The 15265-nt window shown below is 42.5% G+C and overlaps 2 protein-coding genes across 4 annotated transcripts in view; one reads left to right on the top strand and one right to left on the bottom strand.

Annotated features, from left to right (window-relative positions):
- Positions 1-23: 23 nt before the first annotated feature.
- Positions 24-14375, bottom strand: CKLF (chemokine like factor). Of its 3 annotated transcripts, XM_003263139.4 has the most exons (4): positions 13607-14375; positions 7739-7897; positions 2877-2972; positions 24-210 (listed from the first exon to the last, which is right to left on the bottom strand). In XM_003263139.4, the coding sequence occupies exons 1-4, from the start codon at positions 13682-13684 to the stop codon at positions 85-87; spliced, it is 459 nt and encodes a 152-aa protein (XP_003263187.2). In that variant the 5' UTR covers positions 13685-14375; the 3' UTR covers positions 24-84. The 3 variants fall into 3 exon arrangements, with proteins under 3 accessions (XP_003263187.2, XP_030651733.1, XP_030651727.1); XM_030795873.1 differs by lacking the exon at positions 7739-7897 and having other exon boundaries at positions 26-210; XM_030795867.1 differs by lacking the exon at positions 2877-2972 and having other exon boundaries at positions 26-210.
- The window catches only part of TK2 (thymidine kinase 2), a 54581-nt gene continuing 40708 nt past the window's right edge, over positions 1393-15265 (top strand). Inside the window, exons 1-2 of the mRNA XM_030795835.1 lie at positions 1393-1428; positions 2315-2492. Of these exons, the coding sequence (XP_030651695.1) occupies positions 2393-2492 (100 nt within the window). The 5' untranslated portion in view covers positions 1393-1428; positions 2315-2392. The remainder of the gene's footprint in view (positions 1429-2314; positions 2493-15265) is intronic.

The raw sequence follows: 15265 nt of genomic DNA on the forward strand, positions 1-15265 counted from the left end.
TGAGTTAAAATAACTGCAGAAAATATGTGGAAGAATACAGAAATATGTTTAATACTTAGTATCAAACTAAAAAGTAATATAAAATTACAAAACTTCTTTTTTTTCATGCACAGGCTTTTTCTGGTAAGGACCGCTGGGATTGAATAGAAGCTTCCGGTAAATAAGGGCCCCGTCGGCAAGACAGCATACTGCTGTCACAAGTGCAAACACCTGGAAAGAAAGACACGCGTCACTGCCCTAACCATGGTTCCCACTCTGTCATTCACACAAGTTTTAAGTGGTCTGCCCACTAGATTCCTCTCTTGCTAGGGTACTCGGATTGCTCCCTGTGCTTCATCTAATACCAACATGGAGAGACTTCAGAGATCATCTTATTCTCCTCATTGCTAAGTTTTCTAAATACTTGCCTATAGAAAGAGAAAAGATAATTTAAGTGAGCAGAAAAATAATGAAGCAGTGTGGGCTCTGAAATCCATACTTGTTTGCTTTTATCTCTTGACCTGCTCTTGCATGTATTCTTTTAAGCCCTACTGAGGATATTTAGTTATTAATATTTCTAACCCCAGTGTTCAACTCTGACTTCACTACTGACAAACTCTACAGAAGAAAAGGTCAAAGTTAACACCAGCTCAATATTAAATCATGGGGACTGTAGCTCCAGAAAACTGGAGTTAATAAGATGATCCAAAGTGAACTCTCAAAGGCTAGGCTACATCTGCTTAAGGGGTGAGATTCTAAATAGGCCTTAAGAAAGTAAAATTAGATAAAAACAATAAATAAGAACACATGGGGGCCTTCAGACACTCTGATGGCTATCTGAGAGCTTGTGCCGGGGGTGGGAGACGGAGATGTCATTCCTTGCATGGCGTTTGGTCAGCTTCTTCCAGTGGTCAGGAAGTTTGGCTTCCTGGCTCCAGACATGGCTCTCACAGTCTCCTTTTCCACCCAGAGTCTCAAGCCACTGCCTCCTAGGTTCTCACCACACTGAATACCTTCTACCAATCTTTTCATGACTAGTACTCTGTACAATATTGGCTCCTCTACCTGGAACCTTTTCCCTTTTTTCTCCTTTATTCTCAGCAAACAGCAATTCCACTGCCAGAGAGGTAGTTTCCTCTTTTCTGCACCCTGCAGCTCCCTGTCAACAGCTTATATACAGCAGTTTCCACTTGTGTCTCCTGTGTTAGGCTCTAAGCAACTTGAGGACGGGGCTCACACTCTAGTCAGTGCTGTCTGAAAGCAGCATAATGTGAGTCACCAATGTAACATAGCCACATAATTAAAGATTTTTTAACAGCCACATTATAAATGTAAAGAAAAAAATAAATCGGCCGGGCGCGGTGGCTCACACCTGTAATCCCAGCACTTTGGGAGACCGAGGCAGGCGGATCACGACGTTGGAAGATTGAGACCATCCTGGTTAACAAGGTGAAACTCCGTCTCTACTAAAAATACAAAAAATTAGCCAGGTGTGGTGGCGGGTGCCTGTAGTCCCAGCTACTTGGGAGGCTGAGGCAGGGGAATGGCGTGAACCCAGGAGGCGGAGCCTGCAGTGAGCTGAGATCGCACCACTGCATTCCATCCAGCCTGGGCGACAGAGAGAGACTCTGTCTCAGAAAAAAAAAAAAAAAAAAATAAGTCATAGATTTTAATATATTTAGCTCAGTATATCTAAAATATTATCATTTAACATGTAATCAACAAAGTTATTAACAAAATATTTTATATTCCTTGTTGGGGGTAATAAATCTTTGAAATTAAATGTGTATTTTTATACTTACAGCTGATCTTGATTCAGACTAGCCACATTTCCAGTGCTCAGTAGCCCCATGTGGCTAGCAACTATGGTTACTATACTGAATAGCACTCTGTATTTTGTCAGCCCCTGCCAAAGTACACTTAAGAAATGAGTAAATGAATGAATGAGTAAAAAAGTGAATGAAAGTAAATCCTATGCCTGGTCCTTCCTTCTTCATAGTAGAAAGATGAGTATTATCTTCAACAACAACTGGGGGAAATTGATACAGGGCTATCTCATTTCTAGAATAATTCTGACTCCTCATGAAGTTGCTCAGGGCTTAAGGGAGATGAAAATCATGGGTTCTGACATATATGGCTGAGAGTTCTCCTAAGTGACCCATACTATGAAAGAACATGGAAGTAGGAAGATTTATCTAAGAACTTTCTAATCCAATTCTCTAGGTCAGAACCTAGAAAAGCTAAATGATTTTGAACCTTGTATGAGAAATCTTAGAAGAATACAAGATAGAACTATAACTAAATTACTTGAGTCATATTCTGGATTGCTTTCTAGGATGAAGTCTGATGGAATTGATCTGCTTCTCTTCAAGTAGGGTTCAAAATGATCCTTTAGTTGCAAGGTGCCCTGCCAATGTTCTCTTACCGTAAGGACATCATCTATTATATTCTATCTGAAGGATCTGAACAAGAAATAACTGAGCTCAAAACAGTCTGTCTCATCTTAACGAATGGTATGTATCCTTTTCTATAAAAGGGAGAGCTATGAAACTCATCCATCTTTTTGTTTTGTTTTGCTTGACATCAGGTTTCTCAGAGCTAAGTGCTGTAACTGATTCCAGTAGCTTTTGTCAGTCTAGTCTAGCCCTATGTACCTATAAGAAATCTGTAGGAACCTCTTTATTGGGTTAATTCTGCTTCTAGTATAAAATCATACTCCTTTATGTTAATCAGGGCAAGCATTCACAGACAAAAATATTAAGCCACTAGGCACTGTATATTGGCCTAGGAACCTCAAGGATGAATATAGTACAGCTTTCTATTCTTACATCTGTTTTCCAAATAAATTTGCATTCTGATAAAACCTGAAGAAAGAAAGCAGAAAGACTTCCACTTACCCCTCCACCAACTGTCAATGTTGTGGTTTCTGGTATCAGTGCCAACACAGATACGATGAGCATGAATACTGTTGTTACCAGTGAGTTGATAATATCCTAAAAACACACAACAAAGCTGAGCCTTACATGAAGACTACCAAGCAATGCTAAAAAAAAAAAAAAAAAAAAAAAAAAAAAAGGCAGCAGGCGAAATGCACTGGCTCCCGCCTGTAATCCCAGCACTTTGGGAGGCGGACAGATCACCTGAAGCCTGGAGTTTGAGACCAGCCTGGCCGACATGGTGAAACCCTGTCTCTACTAAAAAAACCAAAAATTAGCTAGGCATGGTGGTGCATGCCTGTAATCCCAGCTACTTGGGAGGCTGAGGCACAAAAATTGCTTGAACCTGGGAGGCAGAGGTTGCAGTGAACTGAGATCACACCACTGCACTACAGCCCAGGCAACAGAGTGAGACTGTTTCAACAAAAGGAGTCAGCTTCCTAAATATTTTGAAAGTTTCATTTTATTAAACAAACTTATTTAGCATCTATCTTTCAGGAAACCAAAATGTCACTGTAAAATGATACCTAGATAGTATCTGGTCTATAATGACACCTAGTGGTTTTCTTTTACCTGTAATATGCCAATCATTTACTTAAAAAGCTTTTTATTTCTTTTTTACTTAACATAAATGTAGTTGAAGGGAAAACTCACCTGATTAGGAAATAAAGTAGATTATGCATTATGTAGAAAGTTTAAGGTAGAAGGGGTGCCATGGGAAGTAAAAATGCTCATTTTTAATAACATTAGAAAATGCAGAGTAGTCTACATTGTATATCAAACTTTAAGTTAGTAAATGCAATTAATGCTGGGCGCTGTGGTTCATGTCTGTAATCCCAGCACTTTGGGAGGCTGAGGCGGGTGGATCACCTGAGGTCATGAGTTCAAGACCAGCCTTGCCAACATGGTGAAACTCGGTCTTTATTAAAAATACAAAAATTAGCCAGGCATGGTGGTGAGCGCCTGCAGTCCCAGCTACTTGGGAGGCTGAGGCAGGAGAATTGCTTGAAGCCAGGTGATGGAGATTGCAGTGAGCCAAGATTGCACCACTGCATTCCAGCCTGGGTGACAGAGCGAGACTCCGTCTCAAAAAAAAAAAAAAAAAAAAAGGCAATTAATAAAACTTAAAATAGCACATACTTAAGAGAAAATGGTAATTTCAGGAAACCCCCACAGACATCTCTATGCAATGGATGACCAATTATGTTATTATTGCTGATGATATAGCTCATTCACTTAATACTTTTACAAAGTAAAAATTAGTTTCATTCTTAACTGTGACGTCAAGAAGTGCAATTTTACATTTTTAAAATGGATGTGTAGCATGGGAAAGGTAAACTGTCTAGTTGAGAAAGGTTTATGTATGTTTGCAGATAACCACAGGCAGGAAGGAATAACACAAATAGCAAACTGCAAAACCCTGGTAATTTAGAAAAGCAGTTATTAGAAAGAAAGTAGGAACAGGTTCAATGGGGGTAGGGCAAGATCAGATATACTTAGGAAGAAAAAAGTTCTCATTTGTAGGAGATACTGAGACAGCTATTCTAGGTTAACTCTCTTCTGTGTTGGATATTTGCTCTGCTTCAAAAGGCAACAGACCACACTCCTACTTCAGACAGGCAGCCTGCCTCCTGTGAGCAATCTGGGCAAGTGTTTATAGATGGCTTTGGATCAAAGCGGTGTTCTAGGGAGCGCAGAGAACCACAGGGGGAAAAAAAAGATATGCCTGCCCTGGAACACCAATGATCCTTAAGAGTAATTTAGACCATTTCTTTTATATTAAAAATGAAACATCTATATGCCACAGAGTAGAATGTAAACTTAATTACAAAAATAGGGATTTCAAAGGAATTCTGAGCCTATGCTTAGATACCTCCTCAAAGCCACGGGTTGACTGGTTTTTTGTGTTTTCTGTCATTTGGGGCTCTTGGGGGGAACAACCAGAGAAGGCCTGCTCTACAGACTGTTATCAGGACAACAACTTTGGGACAATTTGAATGGAGATGACCAAGCCCTCTCCTAGTTAGCAAAGGCAGTGGCTAGCAGATGGAAGTACTTATAAGTTACCTTTTCCCCACCTACAGATTAATTGGAACAGTCAGCCATCTCTGTGTCCTACACTTTAGGTAAGATCCCCAGGCAACTTCTCCACCTGTGCTCTGGCTCCAATTCCACTCTGCAGGGACCTCACTCTATTCATTACTTTTATTTGTCCCTGGCCATATTTCCTCAATTCAGAGATGACCCCTCTAGTTGTCTCCTTCCTTGCCTGCTCAGTCCCACAACTTTCCTGTCACTTGACCACTGGAGGCAAACTCCTCTGGAGAAGGTCACCACGGGGCAGAGAGAGAGAGAGAGAGAAAGTGTGTGTGTGTGTGTGTATACTTATCTTTCTGTTTAAATGTGTCCATTCTTCTTGAAATGTATTCCCGTCTTGGCTTTGGTGACACCAGTCACACTTTGGTGCTCTCCTGCCTTTTCTGGCCACTCCTCATCTCATATGTTGGCGTTTCCCAGTTTTACCTTCAACTCTCTCTACACTCTCTCTGAACTATTTTGGCCAGTCCGAGCTCAGTTAACATCACAAGGTGATGATTCCTAAAGCTGCAGCTCTAGCTCCTCTTAAGTTTCACACCATTTCTGAACATCTCCATATGAATATCCCATAAGTAACTAAAATCTAGTATTTATCAAGCTAAACTCATTACATACTGCTCTCCTGCACCCTTCCTTAAACATATTCTTCCTCTCTCAGTATCCTCTCAAGACATGGAGGCTGATCATCTGATCATGCCACTCTCCTATTTAAAAACCTCCAAAAACTCCCAATAGCTTTTGGGTTAAAGTCCAGAGCACACAAACCCTTGTATGCCCTGACCCTGTTGTCACAAACCTCACTCTTGCCCCGGCTGTTGTTCACAACTCAATACCCAACCATTCAGATACACCTGCAGGTCCTGGAGGGTCATGCTCTTTCTCCACCTAGACCCTCACATATGCTGCTGCTTTTCTAGCAGAAAAGCACTTTCCCTTCCCTGTATCAGTCATCTGCTAACTACGTTTCATCCTTTGGCCCTCAGTTTGGGCAGTTTTTCTTCACAGGCTACTGTGATTTGGTCCCTTTCCCTTGCTGGGTTGCATCCACGCCATCCTAGGTGTATATCTATCACAGCACCTATTCTCTGTGTTGCTTCCTGGGTGCATTTAAAGCTTCTGAGGTACAAGGTTTTTGTTTTGTCTTACAAAGAACCAATTACAGAATCTAGGATTAGCAAATACTTAACATTTGCTGAATAAATAATTTCAATAGATCAAGATCAGAAAGGATTCTGGGTTTCGTAACGGAGCAAAAACTTAGTTACCCATATAACACCCCATTTCTAAGAGATACAGTATCAGTAAAGTTTGATCCTTAGAGGTTTGGGGACTATTCCTTTCAGTGTGCTACATATAAGCTACTCTCTCTCAGTGTATTCTGTTACACTCCCGGCTCCAAGTTTATTACTGGGACATGTTAGAAACTCCAAGGAATTATGTTTGGAAAAAAAGAAAGGCTAAAATGTGTTAGTTTTATTAAACTCTAGAGAAGCAGAGTGTGAAGAGCAACTATACAAGAGGATGTGGACCAGTGTTCATTATCTTCTTGAAGAAATCTTTAGAACAATTTAGTTTAACCCTTTCTGCCACTAAATGAGGGCCAACTGAGGAAGACTTTGTAATCTCTTCTCCTAGACCTCCCTCCAACCAAGTCCAGCTCTGAAGTGTACATCAAGTAGTCTTGAGAGGAGAGGGGCTATGAAGATCCTATTTCCCAGCTTTTCCCTTTTAGGACTTTTAAAAAGCTTATGATTTGCCTGGAATGCTTGCCACTGGCCTTGAAGGTGGTTCCAGAAGGTACCATTTAAAGGCATGCTTATGGTTTAAGAATAGCTCTAAAGTCTTTTCTTGTTAATAGGAATTATCAGCTTGGATATTAGCACTGTGGCATCCAAGAGGATGAGACCAGTGCAGCTGAGGAAGACATGGCAGCAATCAGTCCAGCCAAAGAGGAGAAGGGCAGCAGGGGGATTTAGGAGGGAGACCTACGGAGACAGGATGCTGGGAATGAGACTTGCAAGAGGACAGAGGAGAAGTCACTCAGTTTTTCTTAGAATCAGCTTCTAGTCCAGGCTGAGGGGCTGCATACATCTTAAGGAATAACTTCAATCTGCCCAATTTGACAGTTTTCAGAACCATCTGGGCATTCCACTGGGCAGTTATTCCTAATGATATGAGTATGGCAGGTTGCAGTCTATATACTATGAAATATAAGAGGTGCTAACATTATTTAGTAATAACTACAGATATTTTCAAGTGAGATAACATTGTACTTTAGCCTCCCCAATTAGTTTGATTTTCCATTTAGTGACCAAGGATGTGCAAGGATAGACACTTGTGTATCTGTCTCCATCTCTATTCCAATTTTGAGGCCATATTAACATGCATTCAAATAGGTAATAAAGATTAAGAATGCACTATAATTTTATTAACATGGTCCTAAATTTAAATTTCTTTAGAAGATCTATCCAAGTGAATTCTAACAGAAGCGTCAGCCGCATCTACTGATAGATGGTGCACAGAGAACTTATGCTCTGTGGCTGCCCTGCATCCTTGAGACCCTCTCCCAAGGCAATACAGGGCACATTAGCAATGTGCAGAGCTCCTCCTTCCTAAGCCTAACAGAGATTACCTTAAAGGTTTAAGAGAAGCAAAAAACAGAGTTCATTAGAATATCTCACTATGGTAGGAAAAAGTAAAATTTAAGGATGAAACTGAACACTTACAAGCAAAGGCCAAAATAACCACTTCATTAATCGATCAAGTCTGAGTATATATAAAAGTATGAAAAATAAGATAACGGTGACTTCAAATCCAGTGATAACAATATATGGTTCAGGGGCTTGTGCGATGATAAAAAAGGTCATAGATGTCACAGTTAGTGCCTAGAAGAAAAAAACCCATGATTTATTCAGTGACAATTGAATACAAATTTAAACTGTAAAAATGACAATTTCTAAAATAATAGGCTGGGCACAGTGGGTCATGCCTGTAATCCCAGCATTTTGGGAGGCTGAGGTAGGAGGATCGCTTGAGGCTAGGAGTTCAGGACCAGCCTGGGCAACATAATGAGACCTCATCTCCAAATAAACAAAAATAACCAGATACTGGGGTTTCTACATATACACACACACATATAAAACAGCCATGGCTAAAGTGTATGGATATTGATTTCTCTTTGTCTTTTAGAGGACTGGGTATTCCTCTCTGTTTTAAGTCTAATTAATTATTCCTCTTGTGCTTCTGACACCATCACTTCCCACATCAGTGCTCTTGATCTTTTTCCACCAAGTACCTCTGTTCCCTCTTGTACTTTCAAACCGTCCTGTGCTAGCTCCTTTTCTCATCATCCTAGAAACATCTCAGTCGTCTTCTTTTAAATACACACACACATACTCCTTCCTTTTATCCTGCTCCCCACAGAAACCCTTGTTCTGTTTTCTACTGTTGTTACGCTTCTTCAAAAATCTGTATACTGGCTGTCTATAATTTCTTACCATCCATTTATCACTCCTTAATTCTTAACAATCTGGAGTCTACTGTCAGATTTAAACTTAGAATGTTGCCATGAAAAATACTGAGGAGCAAGTTTCATAACAAATTGTCAGGGCGGGCGCGGTGGCTCATGCCTGTAATCCCAGCACTTTGGGAGGCCAAGGCAGGCAGATCGCTTGAGGTCAGGAGTTTGAGACCAGCCTGGCCAACATGGTGAAACCTTGTCTCTACTAAAAATACAAAAATTATCCAGGTGTGGTAGCAGGCGCCTGTAATCCCAGCTACTCGGGTGGCTGAGGCAGGAGACTCGCTTGAACCCAGGATGCGGGGGTTGCAGTGAGCTGAGATTGCGCCACTGCACTCCAGCCTGGGTGACAGAGCCAGACCCTGTTTCAAAAACAAAAACAAAAAAAAATTGTCAAAGAAAAACAATTCTGATGTTTAATAGCTTTATTACCAAAGTACCGTATTTTATACACTTCCACCTAAACAATGCAATCAGAATCTATGCTATTTTAAGTGGAAAAAAAAAAAAACCAAAACTCTGAAATTTCTTCATTTCCAAATGAAGATACAGAACATGGCAATGTTAAGTGAAAAAAATAGCTGGTGGGTCCCAAGGGAGTTCTGTCAATGTTCTTAGGAAATAAAGTTCTCTCCAAAGCTCTGTGTTTTTGGTAAATGGTTTGGTCAAGAGTCTTCCCTGGCTAGACTTTTAAAATATCCTCTCAGCTGGTAACATATACATACTCATTTTAAGTCCATATAGGTTACTTATTCATAATTCTTCCAATTACTTTATTAGCATAAATATGCCCTTCTTTTAAACTTCTAAATTGGTCAGTTTGATTACAAATAACTAGTTACTAAGTAACTTCATTCTTTATAATATAATTACTATTAGCAACACATCATCTCAAACTACTCCGATTACTCTATTGGACCAAGGTCTTCAGCCCACAGATTATGAAATGAAAGGCCACTTTTTCAGTCCCTATCCTCTGTAACCTTTTTGCATCATGGTAATTTGCACTGGTGATTACTCCATTTCCTTAAACCTTTCTATGGTTTCTGTCAAACTGTGTTCTCCTGTGATTTATATTTACAGCTCTTACATCTTTCCTAAGCTCCTGGCCTTTGTTTCCAGTTATCTTTTACATATCTCACCAATAATATCTCAGACATTACCGCTCTATGGATATTGCTTTTGCTAACATCAGTGATTTCAGAAATACTAAATTTAATGAATGATTTTTGCTTTTTTTCCAGTACTTTGAGCTGCTGTTTTATAATGAATATTTTTCATTCCTTATCCTAGTAGACCCCTATGACGTTATTGCCATTGGCTATCTTTCCCCCTACTGTTTTCTTTTGGCTCCCATGTCACTTCTCCGAGATTTTAAACCTCTGCGACTGTTCTCTCTTGGTGGGTTCTTCTCCTTTTATTCTCCCCTGTAAAATGCTGTCATTCTCATTCCACTCAATGAGTCTGGGTCTCTAACCCAGGTCCATTCTCCACATTTCACACCAAGTAGCCATTTAGAATCCCTATCTGGATAACCTACAGGAATCTCAATTCACCATGTCTAAAACCGAAATCCTGCCCCTTCCTCCTGGATTCACAACCTCAACTGGTGGTAGCACAATCTACCTTATCACCCATGTCAGGAACCTAAGATCACTGTTCCTACCCATTCCTCAACTGATCAATAATCGGGTCCTACTGACTTAATGCCTAAACATTTTGGGCACTCCCTCCTCTTCATCCTTACAACTACTGCCTTTCAGCATCTTTTCCATGAACTATCATGACGAAATTTCTTTTTTTTTTTTTTTTTTTTTTTTTGAGACGGAGTCTCGCTCTGTCGCCCAGGCTGGAGTGCAGTGGCGTGATCTCGGCTCACTGCAAGCTCCGCCTCCCGGGTTCATGCCATTCTCCTGTCTCAGCCTCCGGAGTAGCTGGGACTACAGGCGCCCGCCACCGCGCCCGGCTAATTTTTTGTATTTTTAGTAGAGACGGGGTTTCACTGTGGTCTCGATCTCCTGACCTTGTGATCCACCCGCCTCGGCCTCCCAAAGTGCTAGGATTACAGGCGTGAGCCACCGCACCCGGCCCATGACGAAATTTCTAACATGCAAATTTGTTTACGCATTTCTTCATCTATTTACAATTCTTCAATGGCTCTCCAGGGTCTTTAGAGCCTGCTTCTCACCATGTTTGCAAGATCTTCCACAATTTGGCTCCTGTCTACTTCTTGAGAAAAGACTTGCTTCACAATTTATCCACATGAATCAAACTCCTGATCCTTTTTTCACATTTGCTTTATCAATAGGCTGTCTCATCTCAGTGGATGGCGACTCCATCCTTCCAGTTGCTTAGACCAAAAACTTTAGAAGCTGTCTTGGACTCCTCTTTCTTTTTCCCCACATCTGGCTCATTGGCAAATCTTGTTGGTGCTACTTTCAAAATATTATATCCCAAATGTGGCTACTTCTTATTACCTGCTCTGCTACCACCAGCCACCATCATCATCTCTTGCCCAGATTACTGCAATTGGTCTCCTTGGTTTTACCTTTGCCCCTGAAGCAATCCCCTTCTGTCCTTCCCTACCAATCTACTGTTAACATAGCAGCTAGTATATTTTTGTTTGTTTGTTTTTGAGACGGAGTCTCACTTTGTCACCCAGGCTGGAGTGCAGTGGGGTGATTTCGGCTTACCTCAACCCCTGTCTCCCTGGTTCCAGTGATTCTCCTGCCTTAGCCTCCCGAGTAGCTGAGATTACAGGCATGTGCCAACACGCCTGGCTAATTTTTTTTGTATTTTTAGTAGAGATGGGGTTTCACCATGTTGGTCAGGCTGCTGGAACTCCTGACTTCAAATGATCTGCCTGCCTTGGCCTCCTAAAGTGCTGGGATTACAGGGTGAGCCACCCGGCCTGGCCTAGTATACTTTTAAAATGTAAGTTAGATCATATACTTTACTTAAAACCTTCCTCATCTTCACTCACTCACCCCAGTCCAGTTATGCTGGTTTCCTTGCTCTTTCTTGATGCCTTCCCACACATTCCTGCCATAAGGCCACTGCACTGGATTTTCTCTGCTTCAAACACTCTTCTTCCAGGTATTCTCATAGCTAACTCCCTCATCTCACTCAAATCTTTGATCAGATGTCATCTCAACAAAGCCTAGAATTCTATTCATTACTGCAATTTTTCTCTGCAACTCCTTCCCCGCCTTACACTCCCTTACCTGGCTTTTACTTTTCTCTTGTTCCACTGCACATACCACCTTCTAGAATACTAAAATGTATTGTGTTTGCCTCCCCTGCCCTCCCATCCCAATATGTGTACTCCATGCAGGCAGGGATCTTTGTTTTTTTTTTCACTAGTATTTTTCAAGAGCCTGCAACAGTGCCTGGCACATGACAGGCATTACACAGATTATTTGTTGAATAAATGAGGTAACACTCAACTTCTTATATTTCTCTGCATCAATTGTGCTATTTTTTGCCTACATGCCTTTACTCAGGCGGCTCTTAGATCCAACCCTAGATTGCTCTAGGAAGAGTTTTTTTCTGACACCTCTCCTTGGTTAGACGCCTCACTTCTGTGTTCTATCTCCACCTTATCACATCTTAACTATCTGCTCATGTGTCTGTTTCATAATTAAACTGAAGAACTCCATGAGTCAGGGATTTTTGTCCTGGTTCATCTTTGCTGTTCCAGCTCCTAGCCCAGAGTTTGGACCATATTAAGTATTCAAATGGCTTGTTGAGGGAATTAATATGTCAAAAACTAACCATTCTCACAGAACATGGTTCCCCCTTCAGTGTTCAAGATCTTTCCTTTTTCAGTGTTCAAGATCCCAGACCTTCTGGTCACTTTTGCCCTGAGTATTTACTCCCAATCAAAAGTTATCTCTCCTTCCCTCAACTCCAGAGTGGTTTTCTAAACCTCTTATGTATCTCAACTTACATGATATGAAAGCTACTTCTCACAATCACAGACTTTTGGTGTGGGAAGGATCTTATATGCACTTTGTTCAACGCACTCACCTTAAGTTTGAGTCTCCTTTATAACATCCTCACCAAGTGCTCACTTATGCCTGGTACTTTTGTCTGGGAATGTACTGCCTTCCCAAGTGGCCATTTAGTTTTGGCAGCTCTCCCAATATAAGATTCCTCCTCACATTAATTGGAAATGTTTTCCTTGTAACTTTGAACTATCTCCATTTCGCCTCTCCCATGTCAACTCTTTAAAACTTAAAACGATTTATTTTTTTCCTTCCCTGTAAGGTTTCTCTGTGAATTCCTTCAATGATGAGTTTCTAGAATAGACTCCTTCAACTAGGATAGTTTCCACTTCTCTAACTAGCTAGGTCACTTCTCTCCAAATGATCAACTTTCTCCAAACCTGTTCAGAAGCGACTGCCTTGCTCCCGGTAGGAAGTCTGCTCCTAGAAACGAGGAGTTCTCTCCTTGTCCTGGTTCTGGGCTGTATCAGACTTGAACTCAGTCACATCAAACGTCTGTCTTACAGAAGTCCACACAACATTCACCGAAACCCCTGAGGCTTTTTTTTCTTTCAAATCTTGTGGGCTTCTGAGAGGTATAACTGCAGTTGTCTCGCCTGGTAACCTACGTACCCGGTTTGTGGGTCCAAATGTAGACCATTTGGGTAGATCTGATTTTTAATTAAAAAAAAAAGGTTTTTTTTTTTTTTTTTTTTTTTTTTAGAGGCAGGGCCTCTCTGTCGCATAGGCGTGTGTGCAGTGGTGCGATCACCGTTCACTGCAGCCTCAAACTCCTGGGCTCAAGCGATCCTCCCGTCCCAGCCTCCCAAAGTGATGGGACCACAGGTGTGCGCCACGGCGCCCCGCCCTCTCTGGTTTTCATGAATGAGTGTGTCCCTAAACCCTCCTACGGGGAGGACAGTGCCGTATCTCTCTCCTTCTTCCCCCACGAGGCCATGCCTTGCCTTTCAATCTTGATCAAAGCGAGGTTGAAAAGCAACCAGGGCGTTTAGCTTTGCACTTCATACCCACATCTCCCGCCCCCGAGCAGCTTCATCAGCCTCCCTCCCTCCGCGGCCCGGCCTCACCAGCCGCAGCATCTTCACGTGGCCTTTCACACTGAAGCAGAAGGGGCGATGTTTTATTTTCGGCTGCACGTTATCCATCGCGTCTGCAGACCCAGCAGCCGCACTTCCCTTCAACTCTTCTCAGCAGGCTGCCCGAGTAGGTTCTGCGAAGCGACAGCAACCGCCACCGCGGCGGAGCACCGCCCTCCTCGACTTCTCTCCCAGCTCGGCTTCCCGCTCTCTTGCGCGCATGCGCACGGCGCCGCGGTCGCTCTCGCGCATGCGCCCCCACGGGATCTTTCGGCCGTCCGTTCTGGCTTGTCCTCTCTTTCAGTTATCGCGTAGCGCATTAGCGGACCTAGAGCTGGGTACATATTAGCAGACCTAGAGGTGGGCACGCCGGCCAGCGATCTGTTAGCCCGCCGTGTTCTGGCCTGGCGTTAATGACGGCAGCACTCCAGCTCTCCTGAGAAGTCTTCCTGTCGGGAAGTCCTCCCAGAGTTGGGAGCAGAGGAGAGGGAGGGAGGTGTAGAAATGGCGGCCCCATCTCCCAACACCTTGGGCATTGTGAATATCACCTCCTTAAAGGGGATCTCTCTTGGTCATCCCGTCTAGAGCAGCCACCATCACTTCTCAGCGTTTATTGCTAGCTGATATATATAATAAAAATACAAATTCCACAAAAGCAGGGACTGGTCTGCTTCTCTCCCTGCAGGGCCCAGGTTCTGGCACGTAGTTGGTGCAGAATGTGTGCAGCCTCAGGTCCTATCCAAGCCCACAGGGCATCACAGTCTGGACTTGTTCTGCATATTTTTACTTTCGCCTCCCACTGGTACTTGTTCTTCCGTGGAACAGCCTGAGTCCCTTCAGATACTTCGATTCATGTTTTCTCAAGTGCTGCCATGAAGCCAGAGCTCCACCGTCTTGGGGCATTCCTTTTTAGGGATGGGAAGTATATGTCGCTCCTTTTATGTGATTTAAATTCTATCTTGGATAATTTGGCCATCACCCCAGTTCATTCAGATCTGTTTGGATCCTGCCCGTCTCAGCTTCAGTCCATTTCATTCCTTTAAATCTGATCGGCAGTTACCTCCAACAGCTTCATCACAAATCACTCACAAAAATGGCCTTAATCCTGAAGTTTATTTACGGAGAGCACACTTGCTAGGTGTGTGGCAGATATGCAGGAAGCACAAGATGATGCAACAGACCTAGAGGCAAATGACTTCCTTCCCCCTGCCTAGTGGTGACTGCCAGCATCATGCCTTCCCGGGAGAGGTGATAAATCCCTCCACGCAAGCACTGGAACCTTCAGAGTCAAGGTTGGCAACAGCTCCGGTTACTGGCCCTGGGCCTGCTGAATTCTAATACTCTGTGACTCCACATCTGGGCTGAATTTTTGCTGAGTATGATGGAATTTACATGCTTCCTCCCTAGCCCCTACTTGTCTGTACAGTCGGAATATTTGGTTGCATCCTCTGGAGGGATCTAGTACGTTTAGAGTCTAGACGCTGGAACTGTCAAAGTTCAGAGGAAAGAGTTCCAGCTGCAAAGCAAGAGAAATGGGCTGGAATTCTAGCTTCACCCGTTAATGAATGCTTCTGATTTTTTTTTTTTTTTTTTTTTTTTTGAGACATAGTCTCACTCTGTCGCCCAGGCTGGATTGCAGTGGCCATGATC

The sequence above is a fragment of the Nomascus leucogenys genome, chromosome 2, assembly GCF_006542625.1.
Source record: "Nomascus leucogenys isolate Asia chromosome 2, Asia_NLE_v1, whole genome shotgun sequence".
NCBI lineage: Eukaryota > Metazoa > Chordata > Mammalia > Primates > Hylobatidae > Nomascus > Nomascus leucogenys.